The 23,727-nt window shown below is 41.8% G+C and overlaps 1 protein-coding gene across 1 annotated transcript in view; it reads right to left on the bottom strand.

Moving 5' to 3' along the window:
• Nucleotides 1-23,727, bottom strand: part of LOC118401283 (nuclear pore complex protein Nup93-like) — a 46,633-nt gene that overhangs the window by 17,611 nt on the left and 5,295 nt on the right. The window contains exons 2-3 of the mRNA XM_035798666.2: nucleotides 9,214-9,400; nucleotides 6,909-7,026 (exon numbers count right to left, since the gene is read on the bottom strand). Coding sequence (XP_035654559.1) covers nucleotides 6,909-7,026; nucleotides 9,214-9,392 — 297 coding nt within the window. The 5' untranslated portion in view covers nucleotides 9,393-9,400. The remainder of the gene's footprint in view (nucleotides 1-6,908; nucleotides 7,027-9,213; nucleotides 9,401-23,727) is intronic.

Raw genomic sequence — 23,727 nt, 5'->3', positions numbered from 1 at the left:
TTATGACTGCTGAATACCAACTATCAATCACTTAGATCATGTATTTTCAGATAGAGATACCTCGGGAAGAAACAGCTGCTCTCTGTATCCCCTCTCTTCCATAGCAGATGTAAAAGAAACAGACCGGACAAGTAGATGTGCACGGGATTATGGTCATTGTAGTTAATTACCATGTTTTATGAGCTAAACTATCTAGAATATTGTCCTGTTGGAAACTAACTCCCTGCTACATCGCACAGTTTCGGCTGGATATGATTTATCTCTAGAGAAACTCATGAGCTCACACAAAAGAAAACTCCAAAATGGAATTCAAATAATTGAACAGATGTTGGTCAATGAGTTCTTTAAAAAAGTAAAATAACCAACGTTTCAGTAAACCGCTCAGCACTATTCATAGCTTGTTCTCCAACATCTTTTGAAATAGGGTACCAATTTGTTTTCAGCACTTTAATTTCCATGACTGATCAAAACAAAATGTTCTCAAGGCTCTCTCGTCCCTCTGCAGCAGACATATGGTGAGCAATATGTTTGGAACATTACAATAAATTCACAGCATCGAATCGCAACATGAATCGTATCAGCGTCAAAGTATTTTGGTAATATTGTATTGGGAGATCCTCGGCAATTCCCAGCCCTAGTTTGAAACCCACTATAATATGGCATGTATCCATTAGGTTCTGAACAGATTACAGCACCACTTGATCATCAATTGGTTATTCCATAGCTAGTAAAAATACAAGTATACCAAACATTAGGAACACATTCCTAATTTTGAGTTGCAATATTCTTCGGGACATGGACTCTACAGTTGTGGCCAAAGGTTTTGAGAATGACACAAATATTAATTTCCACAAAAAGTTTGCTGCTTCAGTATCTTTAGATATTTTTGTCAGATGTTACTATGGAATACTGAAGTATAATTACAAGCATTTCATAAGTGTCAAAGATTTTATTGACAATTACATGTAGTTGATGCAAAGAGTCAACATTTGCAGTGTTGACCCTTCTTTTTCAAGACCTCTGCAATCCGCCCTGGCATGCTGTCAATTAACTTCTGGGCCACTTCCTGACTGATGGCAGCCCATTCTTGCATAATCAATGCTTGGAGTTTGTTAGAATTTGTGGATTTATGTTTGTCCACCCGCCTCCTGAGGATTGACCACAAGTTCTCAATGGGATTAAGGTCTGGGGAGTTTCCTGGCCATGGACCCAAAATATTGCTGTTTTGTTCCCTGAGCCACTTAGTTATCACTTTTGCCTTATGGCAAGGTGCTCTATCATGCGGGAAAAGGAATTGTTTGTCACCAAACTGTTCCTGGATGGTTGGGAGAAGTTGCTCTCGGAGGATGTGTTGGTACCATTCTTTATTCATGGCTGTGTTCTTGAGCAAAATTGTGCATGAGCCCACTCCCTTGGCTGAGAAGCAACCCCACACATGAATGGGCTCAGGATGCTTTACTGTTGGCATGACAAAGGACTGATGGTAGCACTCACCTTGTCTTCTCTGGACAAGCTTTTAGCCAGATGTCCCAAACAATCAGAAAGGGAATTCATCAGAGAAAATGACTTTACCCCAGTCCTCAGCAGTCCAATCCCTGTACCTTTTTCAGAATATCAGTCTGTCCCTGATGTTTTTCCTGGAGAGAAGTGGCTTCTTTGCTGCCCTTCTTGACACCAGGCCACCCTCCAAAAGTCTTTACCTCACTGTGCGTGCAGATGCACTCACACCTGCCTGCTGCCATTCCTGAGCAAGCTCTGTACTGGTGGTGCCCTGATCCCGCAGCTGAATCAACTTTAGGAGACGGTCCTAGCGCTTGTTGGACTTTCTTGGGCGCCCCGAAGCCTTCTTCACAACAATTTAACCTCTCTCCTTGAAGTTCTTAATGATCCGATAAATGGTTGATTTAGGTGCAATCTTACTGGCAGCAATATCCTTGCCTGTGAAGCCCTTTTTGTGCAAAGCAATGATGATGGCACGTGTTTCCTTGCAGGTAACCATGGTTGACAGAGGAAGAACAATGATTCCAAGCACCACCCACCTGTTTAAGCTTCCAGTCTGTTATTTGAACTCAATCAGCATGACAGAGTGATCTCCAGCCTTGTCCTCGTCAACACTCACACCGGTGTTAACCTCTTGAAGCTATGGGGGTGCTATTTCATTCTTGGATTAAAAAAACATGCCCGTTTTAAGCGCAATATTTTGTCACGAAAAGATGCTCGACTATGCATATAATTGCCAGCGTTGGAAAGAAAAAAACACTGACGTTTTCAAAACTGCAAAGATATTATCTGTGAGTGCCCCAGAACTGATCTTACAGGCGAAACCAAGATGAAACTTCAAACAGGAAATGATCAGGATTTTTGACGCTCTGTTCTACTAACGTCTCCTTATATGGCTGTGAATATGCTGTGAACGAGCTTATGCGCTCTGCCGTTCGTCCAAGATGTCTGCAGCATTGTGACGTATTTGTAGGCATATCATTGGAAGATTGGCCATAAGAGACTACATTTGCCAGGGGGCCGTCCGGTGTCCTTTGTCTAAGTCGGTGCGTAATTCCCAGTGGCAATCCTTGTACCATGCGATACAGAAGGAGACTCATACTTCCAGGAACGATACATCATTGAAGAGATATGTGAAAAACACCTTGAGGATTGGTTCTAAACAACGTTTGCCATGTTTCAGTCGATATTATGAAGTTCATTTGGAAAAAAGTTTGGCGTTTGGATAACTGAATTTTCGTTTATTTTTTGGTAGCCAAACGTGACGCGCCAAACGGACAGATTTCTCCTGCACAAAAAATCTCAGGAAAAACTGAACATTTGCTATCTAATGATGTCAGCGGTTCCTTTATGTCAGGGCTGAAATGCAGTGGAAATGTTTTTTGGGGATTCAGTTCATTTGCATGGCAAAGAGGGACTTTGCAATTAATTGCAATTCATCTGATCACTCTTCATAACATTCTGAAGTATATGCAAATTGCCATCATACAAACTGAGGCAGCAGACTTTGTGAAAATTAACATTTGTGTCATTCTCAAAACTTTTGGCCACGACTGTACAGGGTGTCTATAGCGTTCTACAGGGATGCAGGTTTCCAAATGTATTCATGATACAGACAGGAAACTGTTGAGCGTGAAAAAAACAGCAGCGTTGCAGTTCTTGACACAAAACTTGTGCAAACCAGTGCGCCTGTCATACGCCGTTCAAAGGCACTTCAATCTTTTGTGTTGCCCATTCACCCTCTGAATAGCACACATACACAATCCATGTCTCAATGCTTCAAAATCCTTATTTTACACTGATTGGGGTGGATTTAACAGATGGCATCAATAAAGAATCATAGACTGACCAGGTGAAAGCTAAGTCAGGAAAAGAGGTTAATATGTTAATATGTTGTATACTCAGCGTATGGTTGTTTCTGATCCCTGATTATTATGAAAATATCCACAAATTTGTCCATGTAACTTTTTTTAAATTATTAGGAGTCAGGGCTAAGAGCAGAAGTTCAGAAAGCAATAACTATCTTGATCTGCAATTTTTAATACCATCATTCCTACTGGAAATGCTCTGAGAAATTAGGCAAATGTATATTTTACCCATTTTAAATTACACAGATATTTATCATGTGATACTCCTGTCTCTTATTTAGGATATATTTAATGAAGGGCTATTTTTCATTGGTTAAGGCAGAGGAATTAGGCTAATTCTGATTTGAGGGGTATTGTAATGCAATACCCCCCAAATGTAAATCACATAGACATCTAACTAGGCATGTCAGTTAAAGAACAAATTCTTACTTTCAATGACGGCCTAGGAACAGTGGGTTCAGGGGCAGAACGACAGATTTGTACCTTGTCAGCTCGGGGATTCGAACTTGCAACCTTTCGGTTACTAGTCCAACGCTCTAACCACTAGGCTACCCTGCCGCCCCATGTTTACATACACATAGGTTGGAGTCATTAAAACTTGTTTTTCAACAATAACAAATGTCTTGTTAAATAAGAATCGGCATTCCGTCAACGGGACAGTTGTAAATCATGCACGAGTTAAGTCAAGATAGCAGATTTTAGAGAAACAACAAACGTCAGCACATAAGTGTCTTATATCGGCTGAAAGCTTAAATTCTTGTTAATATAACTGCACTTTCTAATTTACAGTAGCTATTACTACAAAAAAATGCCATGATATTGTTTGAGGAGAGCTCCTAACATCAAAACACTTTCTTCAACGCAATAGGTTTGATAAATTCACCTCTGAAGGTGAAATGTGTACTTACATTCTGAAATTTTGCTCCGAGTTATCATCCAAAGGGTTCCAGAGATAACATGAAGTGTCGTTTTGTTAGATAAAATCATTTTTATTTCCTAAAAAGGTCCATATAGCGCACACGATCGATTCTGTATTTCCACTCTTTCAATTTGCAAAGAAAATAATCTTTGAAAACCTAAATGTTGTTTGAACGAGTCAAATCACATTCGTACCTATTCCTCAAAGGTCCTAGAAGGTAACAAGACTTCACCATTTCATTAGGGGTGTAGTATATCCTATAGGGCACCATATTTGGTCAGAGAGTGACACCTTCATGGCACACCGATGACGCAGGCGGCCATCACTTGAACGAATGTATCTTTGTCAAATAGGCACCAAGCCGGGTCAAACAAAGCAAACTAGATAGCCAATGAGCTGGGCTTCCCGGGAGTATCCGGAAACCATGTATATGTCGTAAAATTTAGGTACTAACCTTGTACGACAGCATGCCTTTTCATTTTGGACAAAAATAAGGATATTCATAGTTATGAAGTTATGAAAACTGGTTGTTTTGCAAATGTTGAACTTATAATATGGCTACTAATACTTGAAAAGCTAAGCAAAGTCCAAGTAAACAGATTTGACGATATTCTTGCAGAAAAATGGAATAGGAATGTCTTTTTCACAATTTGCCCAAATGAACCTGGGGACTTCACACTAAAAGTATTGAGGATCACTCATACTCCAAGTTATCCATCTGAAACTTTGCACACACACTGCTGCCGTCTTGTGGACACCGTCGGAATTACAAGAGTGATGGCTATAACAGTGGCCTTTCCCTTGCATTTCAAAGATGGTGGTAAAATAAACTAGTTGGTTAATTCTTTGTATTTTCTTCTATCAGATCTAGTGTGTTATATTCTTCTACATTCAATTGACAAACTTCCATGTGTTTCCTTTTAAATGGTAACAAGAATATGCATATCCTTGCTTCGGGGCCTGAGCTACAGGCAGTTAGATTTGGGTATGTCCTTTAGGGGGAAAAAAGGGGCTCTCTCTCGAAGAAGTTTTAAAAAACTATAGTTTTGGCAAGTCAGTTAGGACATCTACTTTTTGCATGACTCAAGTAACTTTTCCAACAGTTGTTCAGACAGATTATTTAACTGAATCACAATTCCAGTGGGTCAGAAGTTTACATACGCTAAATTGACTGTACCTTTAAAGAGCTTGGAAAAATTCAGAAAATGATGTTATGGCTATAGAAGCTTCTGATAGGCTAATTGACATCATTTGACTCAATTGGAGGTGTACCTGTGGATGTATTTCAAGGCCTACCTTCAAACTCAGTGCCTCTTTGCTTGACAGCATGGGAAAATCAAAATAAATCAGCCAAGACCTCAGAAAAAAAGACCTCCACAAGTCTGGTTCATCCTTGGGAGCAATTTCCAAAATGTCTGAAGATACCACGTTCATCTGTACAAATAATAGTATGCAAGTATAAACACCATGGGACCACGCAGCCGTCATACCGCTCAGGAAGGAGATGTGTTGTCTCCTAGAGATGAACGTACTTTGGTGCAAAAAAGTGCAAATCAATCCCAGAACAGCAAAGGACCTTGTGAAGATGCTGGAGGAAACAGGTACAAAAGTATCTATATCCACAGTAAAACGAGTCCTATATCGACATAACCTGAAAGGCCGCTCGGCAAGGAAGAAGCCACTGCTCCAAAACCACCATAAAAAAAGCCAGACTACAGTCTGCAACTGCACGTGGGGACAGGACAAAGGTCGTACTTTTTGGAGAAATGTCCTCTGGTCTGATGAAACAAAAATAGAACTGTTTGGCCATAATGACCATTGTTAGGTTTGGAAGAAAAAGGGGGTGGCTTGCAAGCTGAAGAACACCATCCCAACCGTGAAGCACAGGGTTGGCAGCATCATGTTATGGGGGTGCTTTGCTGCAGGAGGGACTGGTGCACTTCACAAAATAGATGGCAGCATGAGGTAAGAAAATTATGTGGATATTTTGAAGCAACATCAAGACATCAGTTACGAAGTTAAATTATTAAATGTGGGATTAAATGCCAGGAATTGTGAAAAACTGAATTTAAATCTATTTGGCTAAGGTGTATATAAACTTCAGACTTCAACTGTACCAGAGACAGTTCAATACCCCCACATGTAAATCACATAGACATCTACCAAAGACGATTCAAATCCAATCAAAGGACGTTGGGTTAACTTTTGTGCATGCGTTTGAATTGCAAACTCTCAGCACTTCAGGCAGTGGGTTTGATATACAGAATGATGAGTAAAGATTTGGACACAATCCACGTCAGACATCTTTTCCTAGACACACATTTCTAATACTTCCAAAAATAAGAAACTGCAATGATCCTCCAACAGAATCCGTCAGCTTGTTTCCTATTAGCATAAAAAAATCATTACGCAGTAAACCTCAGCTGTGACATTAACAGAACCAGATATGAAACTGCCAGTTTGACTAAAGCATCATTACCAACTCAAAAACATTCATTACCATCACTTGCCCGGCTGCCCTTGCCTCTGAAAAACGCAGAAGAGAAGGTTGTGACATACCAGAGAACAGGTGTGGATGTAAAAGTAGCCCCACACTCGTAGAGAAAGTCTGAAATAAATACCTGGATGTCAGTGTCTTTCACTGGCTCCAGAGGTTCAAAGGTGGTGGCAGCACTCAAGCTCTCCAGACGCTGGGAGATGTGGAATATGTCCAGGCCTCTGGAACCTAGGAGGATAGAGCTACAGGGAACAGAGGAAGAGTAGATTGTGTTTGTTTAGTATAGTATCCTCTAGAGCAGGTATTCCCAAACTGGGGTACGCCTGATAAAAATGTGATTCACATTTTACTAATTCATTTTCTTCTTCACATTTTAAAACAGTTCATTTATATTTTCCAACAGGGCTATAGATGTGGGTGAGTTTTTTTCTTTGCCTGGGTAGCCTAGTTTCACTGTCAAAAATAAAATTAAACCATCTAGATGTTCAGCAAAATAACAACACAATGTCAAATACAGGTAGCCTAGTCAAATGATTAACATCCAATCACATTAACCATTACTCTCTCGTGGGAATTCCACTCACGGTCCGTGTGTAGCCAAACATAGCTGCTACTCATGTTTGTATCTGTACTGATGGTGCAAAAGCCATGACAGCGAGACATAGTGGAGTGGTAACGTGCGTGCAAGCAGTTGCTCCCGACATGGGTACACTGCAGCATCCACCAAGAGGCTCTTGCTGCCAAAGGAATGCCTGACAGCTTGAAATAATTTTTGGACACTACAGTGAAAATGGCTAAAGCAAGGCCCCTGAACTCATGTATTTTCTGCATTATGCAATGATATGGGCAGCGACCATGTAACACTTTTATAACATACAGAAGTGCGCTGGTTATCAAGGGGCAGAGTATTGACAGGTTTGTTAAATTGAGAGACAAGCTTAAAGTGTTCTTTAATTTTAACTAGTCTAACCGCTTGCATGATGACAAGTTTCTCACATGACTGGCCTATCTGGGTGATGTTTTTTCCTCACCTGAATGATCTGAATCTAGGATTACAGGGACTCTCCACAACTAGATTCAATGTGCGGGACAAAATTGAGGCTATGATTAAGAAGTTGGAGCTCTTTTCTGTCTGCATTATCAAGGAAAACACACAGGTATTTCCATCATTGTATGATTTTTTTGTGTGCAACTTAACTCAAGCTTACAGACAATGTCAAATGTGATATAGCGAAGCACATGAGTGAGTTGGGTGAGCAATTACACAGGTACTTTCCCAAAACAGATGACACAAACAACTGGATTCGTTATCCCTTTCATGCCTTGCCTCCAGTCCACTTACCGATATCTGAACAAGAGAGACGGTTCTGTGAAAATTGTATTTAATCAGGATAGGGCTGCTCTCAAGAGTATCCTGCCTTGGCAAATTGTGCTGTTAAGACACTGATGCCCTTTGCAAACACGTACCTATGTGAGAGTGGATTCTCAGCCCTCACTAGCATGAAAACTAAATACAAGCACAGACTGTTTGTGGATATGGATTTAAGACAGAGCCTCTCCAATACAACCCATTGCAGAGTTATGTGCATCCTTTCAAGCACACCCTTCTCATTAACCTGTGTTGAGTTAACAATTTTTGATGAACAATTACGTTTTTATATGTAAGATGGCTAAATAAAAGGGCTAAATTATTGATTATTATTACTCGTGCCCTGGTCCTAGAAGAGCTATTTGTCACTTACCACAAGCCGGGTTGTGACAAAAACTCAAACTCATTCTTATGTTGAATAAATGTATCGTATAGTGTGTGTGTGTGTGTGACAGGCTTACAATGATGGCGAAAAAAGAACATTTGAGAGTGAGCCAACTCTGGTGCTAGAGGGGGTACGCAGCTGGAGTTTCAATGTTTAAAGGGGGTACAGGACTATAAAAAGTTTGGAAACCACTGCTCGAGGGCATGAGGAGCATGAAGTAAGTTCACTGCAATGCAGAACATAACAAAGTTACACTGCGTTTCATATGCCAGTGAAATGTGGGGAGCAGCATTAACCTGCCATCATAAATAAGTTCTTAAAGACATCTCCCATAACAGAATAGCTCCAATAAACTGGGTGTCCAAGAGTACAAATACTGATGAAACATATCTATCCTCTATTTCACACACTATAGTGACAAGATCACATAATTGCAAGTAGTCCAAACGCAGTCAGATGTATTGACATCTGAAAAATAACCAATCATAATGATAAGCTTTTGTGCAGATGACTTCAGCATCTTACTACCATCAGCCTCATTCATTACAGGGGAAATAATGAGATATTACTAGAAAAAGGGAACTGGCCTACACGTCACATGTGATTTCAATGTGTGGGTCATCTCTAAAATAAAATAAATATCTGTGACTGACTGATACACAAGAGAGAACATACGCTTTTACGTCAGCAGCGTCTTGCGACGTTCGGGTTAAGGTGCGGGAACGTAGCCTCTCTCCAGCCTGCTGGATCTCCTGAAGGTTCCTCTCAACATGGGGAAGCTCAGACACAGCCTCTGTTTCCGCTGCAAGCTGCTCCGCCTGCTGCAGGAGCTCTCCAAAGCCCTCCGCTTCCATGGCAACCACTAGAAGTTAAGGGACAGAATGGCTGAGTTAAAAACCAATGACTATTCTGGATTAAATTACATGCAGTCTTTATGGCTTTAACAGATTGAATCACATGATAGTGTGTTAGAGTGTAGTCGGAAAGTATTCAGACTCCTAGACCTTTTCCACATTATGTTACGTTACAGCCTTATTCTAATGCACTAAATAGAAAATGTTCCTAAACAATCTACACACAATTCCCCATGACGACAAATTGAAAACAGGTTCTTAGACATTTTTGCAAATGTTTTCAAAATAAAAAAACAGAAATACCTTATTTACATAAGTATTCAGACACTTTGCTATGAGACTAAAAATTGAGATTAGGTGCATCGGTTTTACAGTGTTCATCCTTTAGATGTTTCTACAACTTAATTTGAGTCCACCTGTGGTAAATTCAATTGATGGGACATGATTTGGAAAGGCAAACAGCTGTCTATTTAAGGTCCCACAATTGAAAGTGCATGTCAGAGCAAAAAAAAAGCCATGAGGTGGAAGGAATTGTCCGTAGAGCGCCAAGACAGGATTGTGTTGAGGCACAGATCTGGGGAAGGGTAACAAACCATTTCCTGCAGGATTGAAGGTCCCCAAAAACAGTGGCCTTCATCATTCTTAAATGGAATAAGTTCGGAACCACCAAGACTCTTTCTAGAGCTTGCTCCCCCGGCCAAACTGAGCAAAAAAAGAACCCAATGGTCACTCTGACAGAGCTCAGATTTCCTCTGTAGAGGTGGGAAAACCTTTCAGAAGGACAACCATCTCTTCAGTACTCCACCAATCAAGCATTTATGGTAGAGTGGCCAGACGGAAGCCACTCCTCAGTAAAAGGCACATGACAGCCTGCTTGAAGTTTGCCAAAAGGCACCTAAAGGACTCACAGACCATGACAAACAAGATTCGCTGGTCTGATGAAACCAAGATTGAACTCTTTGGCCTGAATGCCAAGCGTCATGTCTGGAGGAAACCTAACACAATCACTACGGTGAAGCATATTGGTGGCAGCATCATGCTGTGGGGATGTTTTCAGCGCTAGGGACTGGGAGTCAGAATTGAGGGAAAAATGAACAGAGCAAAGTACAGAGAGATCCTTGATGAAAACCTGCTCCAGAGCGCTCAGGACTTCAGACTGGGGCTAAGGTTCACCTTCCAACACGTGTCACTTGCGGTACAGTTTTGGAAGCATAAGGACCTTATCTTTCATATCACGAGAAATTATTTATAAAAATAAAAGTAAAATTGATATACCCCTTGATAGGTTAGTGTTCCCACACAGACTTATCTCCATGTTACAAGAGGCAACCATCTGTGATAATTAGCCATCTTGTATGCTCCGAACACCTGTGTGTAAGCGGAACTCGGGAAGTGTAGTTTCGTCAGATGGATGCTCCATAGCTGTATGGATTGGTGCAAAACTGCTACAGTAAGTGTATTTTTTATTTATTTGAAGGATTCTTTCTCTCATTGATAAAAGGGCCATACACAACAAAGCATGCTTCACTCATGCTGCCAAACATACCCTAGTAAAACTGAACATCCTATCGATCCTTGACTTTGGCGATGTCATTTACAAAATAGCCTCCAACACTCTACTCAGCAAATAGGATGTAGTCTATCACAGTGCCATCCGTTTTGTCACCAAAGCCCCATATACTACCCACCACTGCGACCTGTATGCTCTCGTTGGCTGGACCATGCTTCATATTCGTCGCCAAATCCACTGGCTCCAGGTAATCTATAGGTCTTTGCTAGACAAAGTCCCGCCTTATCTCAGCTCACTGGTCACCATAGCAGCACCCACCCGTAGCACGCGCTCCAGCGGTATATTTCACTGGTCACCCCCAAAACCTATTCCCCCTTTGGCCGCCTTTCCTTCCAGTTCTCTGCTGCCAATGACTAGAACGAATTGCAAAAATCACTGAAGCTTGAGTCCTATATCTCCCTCACTAACTTTAAGCATCAGCTGTCAGAGCAGTTTACCGATCATTGCACCTGTACACAGCCCATCTGTAAATAGTCCACCTAACTACCTCATCCCCATATTGTTATTTATTTTTTTGCACCACAGTATCTCTCCTTCTGCACATCTATCACGCCAGTGTTAATGCTAAATTATAATTATTTCGCCACTGTGGCATATTTAATCAATCTACACTCCAAGACTGCTTCCATCACGTGGACTGGGATATGTTCCGTATTGCGTCAGACAACAACATTGACGAATACGCTGATTCGGTGAGCGAGTTCATTAGAACGTGCGTTGAAGATGTCGTTCCAATAGCAACGATTAAAACATTCCCAAACCAGACACCGTGGATTGATGGCAGCATTCGCGTGAAACTGAAAGTGCGAACCACTGCTTTTAATCAGGGCAAGGTGACTGGAAACATGACCGAATACAAACAGTGTAACTATTCCCTCCGCAAGGCAATCAAACAAGCTAAGCGTCAGTATAGAGACAAAGTAAAATCTCAATTCAACGGCTCAGACACAAGAGGTATGTGGCAGGGTCTACAGTCAATCACGGATTACAAAAAGAAAACCAGCACCGTCACAGACCAGGATGTCTTGCTCCCAGGCAGACTAAATAACTTTTTTGCCCGCTTTGAGGACAATACAGTGCCAATGACACTGCCCGCAACTAAAACATGCGGACTCTCCTTCACTGCAGCTGACGTGAGGAAAACATTTAAACGTGTCAACCCTCGCAAGGCTGCAGGCCCAGACGGCATCCCCAGCCGCGCCCTCAGAGCATGCGCACACCAGCTGGCTGGTGTGTTTACGGACATATTCAATCAATCCCTATCCCAGTCTGTTGTTCCCACATTCTTCAAGAGGGCCACCATTGTTCCTGTTCACAAGAAAGCTAAGGTAACTGAGCTAAACGACTACCGCCCCGTAGCACTCACTTCCGTCATCATGAAGTGCTTTGAGAGACTAGTCAAGGACCATATCACCTCCACCCTACCTGACACCCTAGACCCACTCCAATCTGCTTACCGCCCAAATAGGTCCACAGACGATGCAATCTCAACCACACTGCACACTGCCCTAACCCACCTGGACAAGAGGAATACCTGTGTGAGAATGCTGTTCATCGACTACAGCTCGGCATTCAACACCATAGTACCCTCCAAGCTCGTCATCAAGCTCGAGACCCTGGGTCTCGACCCCGCCCTGTGCAACTGGGTACTGGACTTCCTGACGGGCCGCCCCCAGGTGGTGAGGGTAGGCAACAACATCTCCACCCCGCTGATCCTCAACACTGGGGCCCCACAAGGGTGCGTTCTGAGCCCTCTCCTGTACTCCCTGTTCACCCACGACTGCGTGGCCACGCACGCCTCCAACTCAATCATCAAGTTTGCGGACGACACAACAGTGGTAGGCTTGATTACCAACAACGATGAGACGGCCTACAGGGAGGAGGTGAGGGCCCTCGGAGTGTGGTGTCAGGAAAATAACCTCACACTCAACGTCAACAAAACTAAGGAGATGATTGTGGACTTCAGGAAACAGCAGAGGGAACACCCCCCTATCCACATCGATGGAACAGTAGTGGAGAGGGTAGTAAGTTTTAAGTTCCTCGGCGTACACATAGACAGCATCGTGAAGAAGGCGCAGCAGCGCCTCTTCAACCTCAGGAGGCTGAAGAAATTTGGCTTGTCACCAAAAGCACTCACAAACTTCTACAGATGCACAATCGAGAGCATCCTGTCGGGCTGTATCACCGCATGGTACGGCAACTGCTCCGCCCACAACCGTAAGGCTCTCCAGAGGGTAGTGAGGTCTGCACAACGCATCACCGGGGGCAAACTACCTGCCCTCCAGGACACCTACACCACCAGATGTCACAGGAAGGCCATAAAGATCATCAAGGACAACAACCACCCGAGCCACTGCCTGTTCACCCCACTATCATCCAGAAGGCGAGGTCAGTACAGGTGCATCAAAGCTGGGACCGAGAGACTGAAAAACAGCTTCTATCGCAAGGCCATCAAACTGTTAAACAGCCACCACTAACATTGAGTGGCTGCTGCCAACACACTGACTCAACTCCAGCCACTTTAATAATGGGAATTGATGTAAAATATATCACTAGCCACTTTAAACAATGCTACCTAATATAATGTTTACATACCCTACATTATTCATCTCATATGTATACGTATATACTGTACTCTATATCATCTACTGCATCCTTATGTAATACATGTATCACTAGCCACTTTAACTACTCCACTTTGTTTACATACTCACCTCATATACCATCTACTGTATCTTGCCTATGCCGCTCGGTACCATCACTCATTCATATATCTTTATGTACATATTCTTCATCCCTTACACTTGTGTCTATAAGGTAGTAGTTTTGGAATTGTTAGCTAGATTACTTGTTGGTTATTACTGCATTGTCGGAACAAGAAGCACAAGCATTTCGCTACACTCGCACTAACATCTGCTAACCATGTGTATGTGATAAATAAAATTTGATTTGATTTATTGCCTTACACTTCTAATGTTACTACATTTGTAAACACTGTATATAGATTTTTCTATTGTGTTATTGTACGTTTGTTTATCCCATGTGTAACTGCTTGTGTCGCACTGCTTTGCTTGATCTTGGCCAGGTCGCAGTTGTAAATGAGAACTTGTTCTCAACTGGCTGATCTGGTTAATTAAAAAAAATATATTTTTAAATGTTACGAAAGCTGTATCGCAAGTGATGATTATTGATGTTTTGTAAATGTTAAAACACAGCGTCGGGATTGTAGTTCACATGAGGTGATCGTGGGCTAAGCTAATGGTTGAAAACTGTAGGAAGAAGGCAGAATGCCGCCGGCAAAATCATGTAAATGTTCCTTACAACACAATGTTCCTTACAACATTAAATTACACTTGAACTTACTCTACCGCTTGTCTGTGCGGTTTGTCCTTCACCTGCTTTTAATTTGAGACTAATAATCCACAGGAAAGTATTGTTAATCCAACTTTTTAGAGCGCCTGTACCAGAGTTTCCATTAGGAAGATGTGGCGCTGGACAATGTGACCAGGAAGATTTGAATTTACTGGCCCTTTGAGAAATGTAAGCATATGCATTGGGTGCATAACCCATTAGGGCGTCCATCCAAGGTGCTCAGAATGACATGAATCCCATTTGGACTATTTTCAAACACTTACCAAAATGCAATTCGCAGGAAAACACCATTCTAAACCTGCGCACCTGATAGTGATTTCATACATGACACAGATGAAAATCTGTTTGAAACTTAGAAAGAGGGGGATTCTAAAGATGCAACAACCAAGATTGTGCCTTTGGGTTCTGGACAACGAAAGAAAGTTGATATGAGCACCAATAGAACAGGAGATAAATGGCATAATGGTGGGTCCAATAAGGAAGTAAATGGAAATTAATGTCAAAATTATATAATATCCTGCCTATACAGCAATAAATAAAATAATTCACCAGAAAGCATGACTGAGCCACAGAGGAATCGAGGATCATTAATTTCTATAAAAAATGTATGTGGATTGTTTCAAATCACAAGATCCTAAGCCTATGCTCATTTGGGAAGCCCGCAATTTGGGCAGGGCGGGTGGCAAAAGGCCTATCTGATTGAGTTGCAAATGTCAGTGAAAGGCATCTAACGTGTGAAGATGTGTCTTGAGTAAAATGTTGAGACATGGGCAGGTGTGGCAAAATAAGTGAGTCTCTCAGCTGTCTCCCGCCAATTCTTACGCATTCCTTGTTTCATTGTTTCTCTGTCCTGATAATGGCGAGCGAGTTCTGATAATGTTGAGGGAGTGCACGCGCCTGAGCAAGCATAGAAGTACCTTGGCCTGCCGTGCAGAAATGTAGGAAAGTGTTTATTTTTAACATCCATTGTGAATGACAATATATTAAAACTAAAGTTTCTCACAACTATTTGAAAAACTTTCCAACAATCCCCCTCTATAATAACCAATCCACTGTGTGACAGAACAACGTTATAGGCCCCTACTACTGCATTGGTCTATAGGCTGAGTTCCATGAGCTTATTTCTTTAGCCGCCAATGGATCACGGTGTATCAATGTGTCCGAATGGCAGAGGCTGGTGATCTCGCATTAGTTGACTAACTTTTAGATTTTCATGTTATGAAAACATATTTTTATCATTAACCATGTGAAAATGATTGAGAAACAAAAGCAATATGAAACTGTTCCACAAAAATGTGCATATGAAAATCAACTGGCACGCAGAATGGTAGGATAAATTGTATTCCTCCCCAAACTTGAAACTCATGTACCTCCTTTGAAGTTTCCATGGTCAGATTTAGCCAAAAGGCTACTTTGAAGCAAGGTAAGACATGGCTCATAATATGAAAGAAAACATTCAGGTTTCGGAATACATAATGCCTCCAGCTCGCATTGTATAGTGGTGGGTGACGCACTGATAGCTTGTTGCCTATGCACTTGAATGTTGAATGGGATGTGCAGTTCAATTACCAGTTGATAAATAAAAATGACTATTTTACAAAACTGTTTAACACACGATTGCATTTAGAGTTGTTGTGCAAAATCTTTTGCCAAGATAACCCATCCACCTGACAGGTGTGGCATATCAAGAAGCTGATTAAACAGCATCATTAAACAGGTGCACCTTGTGCTGGGGACAATAAAAGGCCAGAAAGGCCACCCTAAAATGTGCAGTTTTGTCACATAACAATGCCACAGGTGTCAAGTTGAGATAGCATGCAATTGACAAGCTGACTGCAGGAATGTCCACCAGAGCTGTTGCCAGAGAATTTAATGTTTATTTTTCTACCATAAGCCACCACCAGTCATTTAAGAAAATTTGGCAGTATTTCGAACCAGTTTCACAACCGCAGACCACGTGGAGCCACACCAGCCCAGGACCTCCACACATCCGGCTTCTTCACCTGCGGGATCGTCTGAGGCCAGACACCCGATGAAACTGAGGAGTATTTCTGTCTGTAATAAAGCCCTTTTGATGGCTGCAAACTTTCTACTATTAAACTCGGACAAAACAGAGATGCTTGTTCTAGGTCCCAAGAAACAAAGAGATCTTCTGTTGAATCTGACAATTAATCTTAATGGTTGTACAGTCGTCTCAAATAAAACTGTGAAGGACCTCGGCGTTACTCTGGACCCTGATCTCTCTTTTGAAGAACATATCAAGACCATTTCGAGGACAGCTTTTTCCATCTACGTAACATTGCAAAAATCAGAAACTTTCTGTCCAAAAATGATGCAGAAAAATTAATCCATGCTTTTGTCACTTCTAGGTTAGACTACTGCAATGCTCTATTTTCCGGCTACCCGGATAAAGCACTAAATAAACTTCAGTTAGTGCTAAATACGGCTGCTAGAATCCTGACTAGAACCAAAAAATTTGATCATATTACTCCAGTGCTAGCCTCTCTACACTGGCTTCCTGTCAAAGCAAGGGCTGATTTCAAGGTTTTACTGCTAACCTACAAAGCATTACATGGGCTTGCTCCTACCTACCTCTCTGATTTGGTCCTGCCGTACATACCTACACGTACGCTACGGTCACAAGACGCAGGCCTCCTAATTGTCCCTAGAATTTCTAGGCAAACAGCTGGAGGCAGGGCTTTCTCCTATAGAGCTCCATTTTTATGGAACGGTCTGCCTACCCATGTCAGAGACGCAAACTCGGTCTCAACCTTTAAGTCTTTACTGAAGACTCATCTCTTCAGTGGGTCATATGATTGAGTGTAGTCTGGCCCAGGAGTGGGAAGGTGAACGGAAAGGCTCTGGAGCAACGAACCGCCCTTGCTGTCTCTGCCTGGCCGGTTCCCCTCTTTCCACTGGGATTCTCTGCCTCTAACCCTGTTACGGGGCTGAGTCACTGGCTTGCTGGGGCTCTCTCGTGCCGTCCCTGGGGGGGTGCGTCACCTGGGTGGGTTGATTCACTGTTGTGGTCGGCCTGTCTGGGTTGCCCCCCCCTTGGGTTGTACCGTGGCGGAGATCTTTGTGGGCTATACTCGGCCTTGTCTCAGGATGGTAAGTTGGTGGTTGAAGATATCCCTCTAGTGGTGTGGGGGATGTGCTTTGGCAAAGTGGGTGGGGTTATATCCTTCCTGTTTGGCCCTGTCCGGGGTGTCCTCGGATGGGGCCACAGTGTCTCCTGACCCCTCCTGTCTCAGCCTCCAGTATTTATGCTGCAGTAGTTTATGTGTCAGGGGGCTAGGGTCAGTTTGTTATATCTGGAGTACTTCTCCTGTCCTATTCGGTGTCCTGTGTGAATCTAAGTGTGCGTTCTCTAATTCTCTCCTTCTCTCTTTCTTTCTCTCTCTCGGAGGACCTGAGCCCTAGGACCATGTCCCAGGACTACCTGACATGAGGACTCCTTGCTGTCCCCAGTCCACCTGGCCATGCTCCTGCTCCAGTTTCAACTGACCTGAGCCCTAGGACCGTGCCCCAGGACTACCTGACATGAAGGCTCCTTGCTGTCCCCAGTCCACCTGACTGTGCTGCTGCTCCAGTTTCAACTGTTCTGCCTTATTATTATTCGACCATGCTGGTCATTTATGAACATTTGAACATCTTGGTCATGTTCTGTTATAATCTCTACCCGGCACAGCCAGAAGAGGACTGGCCACCCCACATAGCCCGGTTCCTCTCTAGGTTTCTTCCTAGGTTTTGGCCTTTCTAGGGAGTTTTTCCTAGCCACCGTGCTTTTACACCTGCATTGTTTGCTGTTTGGGGTTTTAGGCTGGGTTTCTGTACAGCACTTTGAGATATCAGCTGATGTACGAAGGGCTATATAAATAAATTTGATTTGATTTGATTTGATTTTGTGGGGAAAATCTCATTCTGATTGGCTGGGCCTAGCTCCCCAGTGTGTGGGCCTATGCCCTCCCAGGCCCACCCATGGCTGTGCCCCTGCCCAGTCATGTGAAATTTATAGATTAAGGCCTAATGAGTTTTAGACAATTTACTGATTTCCTTATTAGGAACTGGAACACAGTAAAATCGTTGAAATAGTTGCGTTCATATATTGGTTTAGTATAAATACCTGCAGACTTCAGACATGAGTTTGCTCATGACCGAAGGCATGTGCACAAGACTGAAGTGCATGCAAATTAACTGAAGTATGTAAGCATTTGATTTTGCACAGAACGCTGTAGTGGGAAGATGGCGGAAGTGGATACTGAGTTCGAATTAAGCAGCGCGTCGAGTAAATTTGGTGAAGACGAATGTTCTGAATGGACAACAGTAATATTGCAAACTGGAACAAAAAGGAAATTGCCTAAAATTGGAGTGGAGGATACGTATGTAAATTATAATGAATCGCTTCTTTTTGGGATGTGTTTGTTGAGTAAGAATGCATATGTGGGAAACCTGTTTGAGGTGTTAAATGGTGAAGTATGTGCTTGGAAAAGAGTCTTTCAGAGTGGCCAGGAGTGGTCTTATTTTGATTATTTGTATTTCTGAAGAGCAGAGGAAGATTGCAGTGGGCCTCAAAAGAATCCAGAAAACATTTGGAACGTTTGGAACTTTGCAGTAGAGCACCCGTTGAATACCTGAAGAGAATTCCTGCCGTGGTTTGTGCCCAGCGTCTGACCTGCTGGGTGAATGGAGAAAAGAAGAAAGCCTTTCGGTCCTGTTGTTTTTTGATAAAGAGCAAATACCTACGCATGTGAAGCTTGGATATGTAAGATATGCCGTAAGAGCATTCACCCCAAACCACTGCAGTGTAAGAATTGTAAAGGATTTGGCCATGTTTCAAGTGTGTGTAGACAAACAGAGTATACTGAAGAATGGAGTGTAGAAGGACAACGTTGTTGCAATTGTGGTGGGGATCATGATCCGGAGTGCCTTGCAAGGGTGAAGGAAATTGAGGTGGCAAAAGTTAGAGCGCTCAATCAAATATCCTATGTGGAGGTGAAAAATTGAGAAAACAAGTGATGCTAGTGGATACACAACAGCCGGTAGTAAATGTTTACTGCCAGACAAAAGGTGTGTTAAAGGGGTGTATTTTGGGGGATTACGTGATGCAGCAAAGCTAGAATGAAGTGACCGAGAACTCCAGATAAATCTTTAAACAAACTTATCCTAAAACTTGATAACTTTATCCATACTGATTACTACATTGTAGCCATGAGTGGTGATATGCCTACGAGATAGAAAGGAAAGGGAAGCACCAAAACAGACCAAGAAACAACGGAAAAAGAACCTCTGACCATGGCCTCCTCGGAAACCCAAGATATCACCATGACACCTCAGGAAGAAGTTAGACTAGCTCACATCCTCAAAGTGATCAAAGAAGGCAATGACAGGGGCAGAACATAAAAGGTTAAAGAGGGAATGGGTAGGACAGGTCTTTGCCTCTTCATAAAACACAGACACCGGGAGTAGCTGTGTTGATTAATAAGAATTTACTCTTCTGTGTTACGAAAACAATTGTTGATCCACTGGGATGTTATGTAGGGGTCCATGGCAGAATGCATTCTGCATATTAGACCTTGCTTAATGCATATGCACCTAATTATGATTGTACTTTTATTCAAGATATATTCCTCAAGGTAGCGGAATTTCAGGGAACACTTAGTTTGGGGCGACTTTCATTTTTGTCTGGACACGATTCTGGATAGATCCTCAACTAAAGCAACCTCATTGACTAAGTCCGCCAAATGCACTATCATTTATGAAAGACATAGGGAGACAGCTCCACCCACAAGATAGGGATTACTCATTCTACTCTTGCCCACCTAACTCTTATACCTGGATTGATTATTTTCTCCTATCAGCACAGGTAACCCATAGTTGTGGAAACGGAGTATTTATCCAGAACTATCTCAGATCATTCTCCCCTCACACTTTCTGTTTGGATGCCAGGCGGAGTTCAAGGGACTTATAGATGGTGCCTAAACACAACTCTTTTGAAACTGGCAGAATTTTGTCAATTTATCAGAGACCAAATTATGTTTGTCTGTGAAACAAACTGTCCTCTCCCAATAGTTTTGTACTCTGGGATACACAAAAGGCCTTTCTTAGGGGTCAAATCATTTCCTATACCAAAGGTCTTAAAAGGAAATGCACTGCTGAATTGGATGAATTAGAGAATGAAATCTTATTAATACAAAAAGAACACCAAAAATGTGTCTCTAAAGAAACATACCGCTCGCTCATTGGTGAATAAAAAACTAAAATATAATAACAAAACTGAAAAGGCTATTCTTAGAACTAGCGAAAGACATTATTGTCATGCCTTGGTCTTAGTATTTTGTGTTTTCTTTAATTATTTGGTCAGGCCAGGGTGTGACATGGGTTTATGTTGTTGTATTTCGTATTGGTTTTTTTTTTATTATTGGGATTGCGGCTGAGTAGGGGTGTTGTATGGGCTTGGCTGCCTGAGGCGGTTCTCAATCAGAGTCAGGTGATTCTCGTTGTCTCTGATTGGGAACCGTATTTAGGTAGCCTGGTTTCGCTGTGTATTTCGTGGGTGATTGTTCCTGTCTCTGTAGTTTCACCAGATAGGCTGTAATTAGGTTTCACGTTCCGTTTGTTGTTTTGTATTGTATAGTTATTTCATGTATCGTCATTTCATTCATTAAAGAACATGAGTAACAACCACGCTGCATTTCGGTCCGACTCTCTCTTGACAAACGAAGAACGCCGTTACAATTATGAATTGGGGGAGAACACACACAAAAAGCTGAGAATTTGAGAACCATCAACTCTATTGAAATAGAGAACGGTCAAGTGTCTCACAACCCGGAAGATAATGATTCATTTAAACAATAGTATTCTAAGTTATACACTTCTGATGGAACAGAACCAGCAATGAGACACATTTCTGTCTACTATTGATCTACCGTACCTCACACAGGAAGACCAAAACTAACTAGATTGCCCCTTCACAGAACTCGAAAAGGCAATTTTTTCACTACAATCCAGCAAATCACCAGGAGACGATGGCTTTAAGGAGTTAAGGATTTGCTTATTTCACTCGATGGATGTTCTAACTTTAGCAGCTGAGACGCAGAGCCTACCGGACTCCTTTTCCACGGCTATTATAACAGTTACACATACAAAATTAAGATACTCTACAATGCTCTTCCTATAGGCCGATCTCGCTCCTCAATGATGACTATAAATCGATTTCTAAGGCGATGGCTAATAGATTAGGACCATATTTGGCCAACCTGATTAATACCGATCAAACAGGCTTCATACAGAAAAGATCCTCCACCAATAATTTCGAAGGTTATTCAATGTAATTCACATGGCCAGTGTGAGGAGCGATCCTAGTATAGCAGTATCTCTAGACCCTGAAAAGGCCTTTGATAGGCTGGAGTGGCCATACCTATTCAAGGTACTTGCTAAATTTAACTTTGGTCCTCTGTTTGTCAACTGGGCTAAGACTTTATACTATAAACCACAAGCCAAGATCAAAACTAATGGCATGATGTCAGCCACATTCCCAATCTTTAGAGGTAGTAGACAGGGCTGTTCACTTTCCCCACTCCTTTTGGTGCTAGCCATTGAACCTCTGGCGGAGGCCATAAGAACGGATCCTGGCATAAAGGGCTTTCAGGTGGGCCAGATAACGCATAGGATCACATTGTTCGCAAACTACATGATTTTGTTCCTCTCTGACCCGACCCATCAAAACTACAGACGCTTTGGGGTACATACAGCTAGCTCTATATCAGGTTACAAAGTCAACATGGACAAAAGTGAAATGCTTCCACTGACTCGCTTTGACTATAGCATCTGTGAACAAATGGATCCCTTCAGATGGTTGCCACAGGGGTTCAAATGTCTAGGAATTAAAGTAGATAATGACTTAAGAAATTTGTACAAGCTTAACTACTCTGTCTTGGTTCAGAAGGTGGTGGATGAGTTGAATAGATTGACAGATCTGACTCTCACATTATTTGGGATAATTAGCTGTAGTAAGACGAACGTTCTACCTATTTCAATCTTTACCCATATCCCTACCCAAGAGTTTCTTTAACGAGACCATAAGACAATTTGTATGGAAGAGCAAAACCCCAAGGGTGAGCCTGGACAAATTAACGTGGGATTATAGTCTAGGAGGTCTACGCCTAACAATTTTTAAGATGTATTATTGGGGAGCGCAAATTAGATTAATTTCATTACTATTTGAAAATGAACCAGCCCCATCTTCGACTGAGATGGAAATGTTTGCTCTTAATGTAGAGGTTGGGAGTAGAGGTGGACTGATGATTTTTCAAATTTTTCAAAGCTGATACCGATTATTGGAGGACCAAATAAAATCTGATACCAATTATTTATATATATAAGCTTTCAATTCGGATTTTAGCTGTAGATTTGAATACAACATTCTAGGTATTGGGAGGCACAGTAACTGTACACTAGTGGAAAGGTTTTAATTATATATCCAATAATCGGTATCATATATATATATATATATATATATATATATATATATATATATAATTGGTATCAGATTTTATTTGGTCCTTTATTTGGATTTTATAATAAATGACAATTACAACAATACTGAATGAACAATTAACTTTTTTTAAACTTAATATAATACATAAATAAAAACCATTTAGTCTCAAATAAATAATGAAACATGTTCAATTTGGTTTAAATAATGCAAAAACACAGTGTTGGAGAAGAAAGTAAAAGTGCAATATGTGCCATGTAAAAAAGCTCAAGTTTAAGTGCCTTGCTCAGACCATGAGAACATATGAAAGCTGGTGGTTCCTTTTAACATGAGTCTTTAATATTCCCAGTTAAGAAGTTTTAGGTTGTAGTTATTATAGGAATTATAGGACTATTTCTCTATAACATTTGTATTTCATATACCTTTGACTATTGGATGTTCTTATAGGCACTTTAGTATTGCCAGCCTAATCTCGGGAGTTGATAGGCTTGAAGTCATAAACAGCGCTGTGCATCCCAGCATTGCTAAGAGCTGCTGTTTGAATGAATGCTTACGAGCCTGCTGCTGCCTACCACTGCTCAGTCAGACTGCGTTACAACTAGTTATGAACCTGCCGTTGCATGCCACTAGCTTAGCTATAGTTAGCTTGCTAAAGTGCTAGCTTGCTTTGTACCTGTAAACAAACTGATTCTTAAATGTGTAATTCGTATTAGTGTTGTTAGCCTGGGACACAATATCGGGATTCTAATACACAGACTCCCGATGTTGTTGTGGGCAGTCATCAAAATCAGTTATTCTAGGCTTTCCACACTAGTTAGCTAGCCAGCCTAGTTGCTCATCGTGCCAAGGGGGCATGTGCGCGCTGGGTTAGATTCAGCGGTCATTGCGTAGTTGCA

This window comes from Oncorhynchus keta, chromosome 22, assembly GCF_023373465.1.
Source record: "Oncorhynchus keta strain PuntledgeMale-10-30-2019 chromosome 22, Oket_V2, whole genome shotgun sequence".
Taxonomy (NCBI): Eukaryota; Metazoa; Chordata; class Actinopteri; order Salmoniformes; family Salmonidae; genus Oncorhynchus; species Oncorhynchus keta.
The sequence above is the reverse complement of the archived record's forward strand: the minus strand, read 5'-3'. Positions and strand labels throughout refer to the sequence as shown.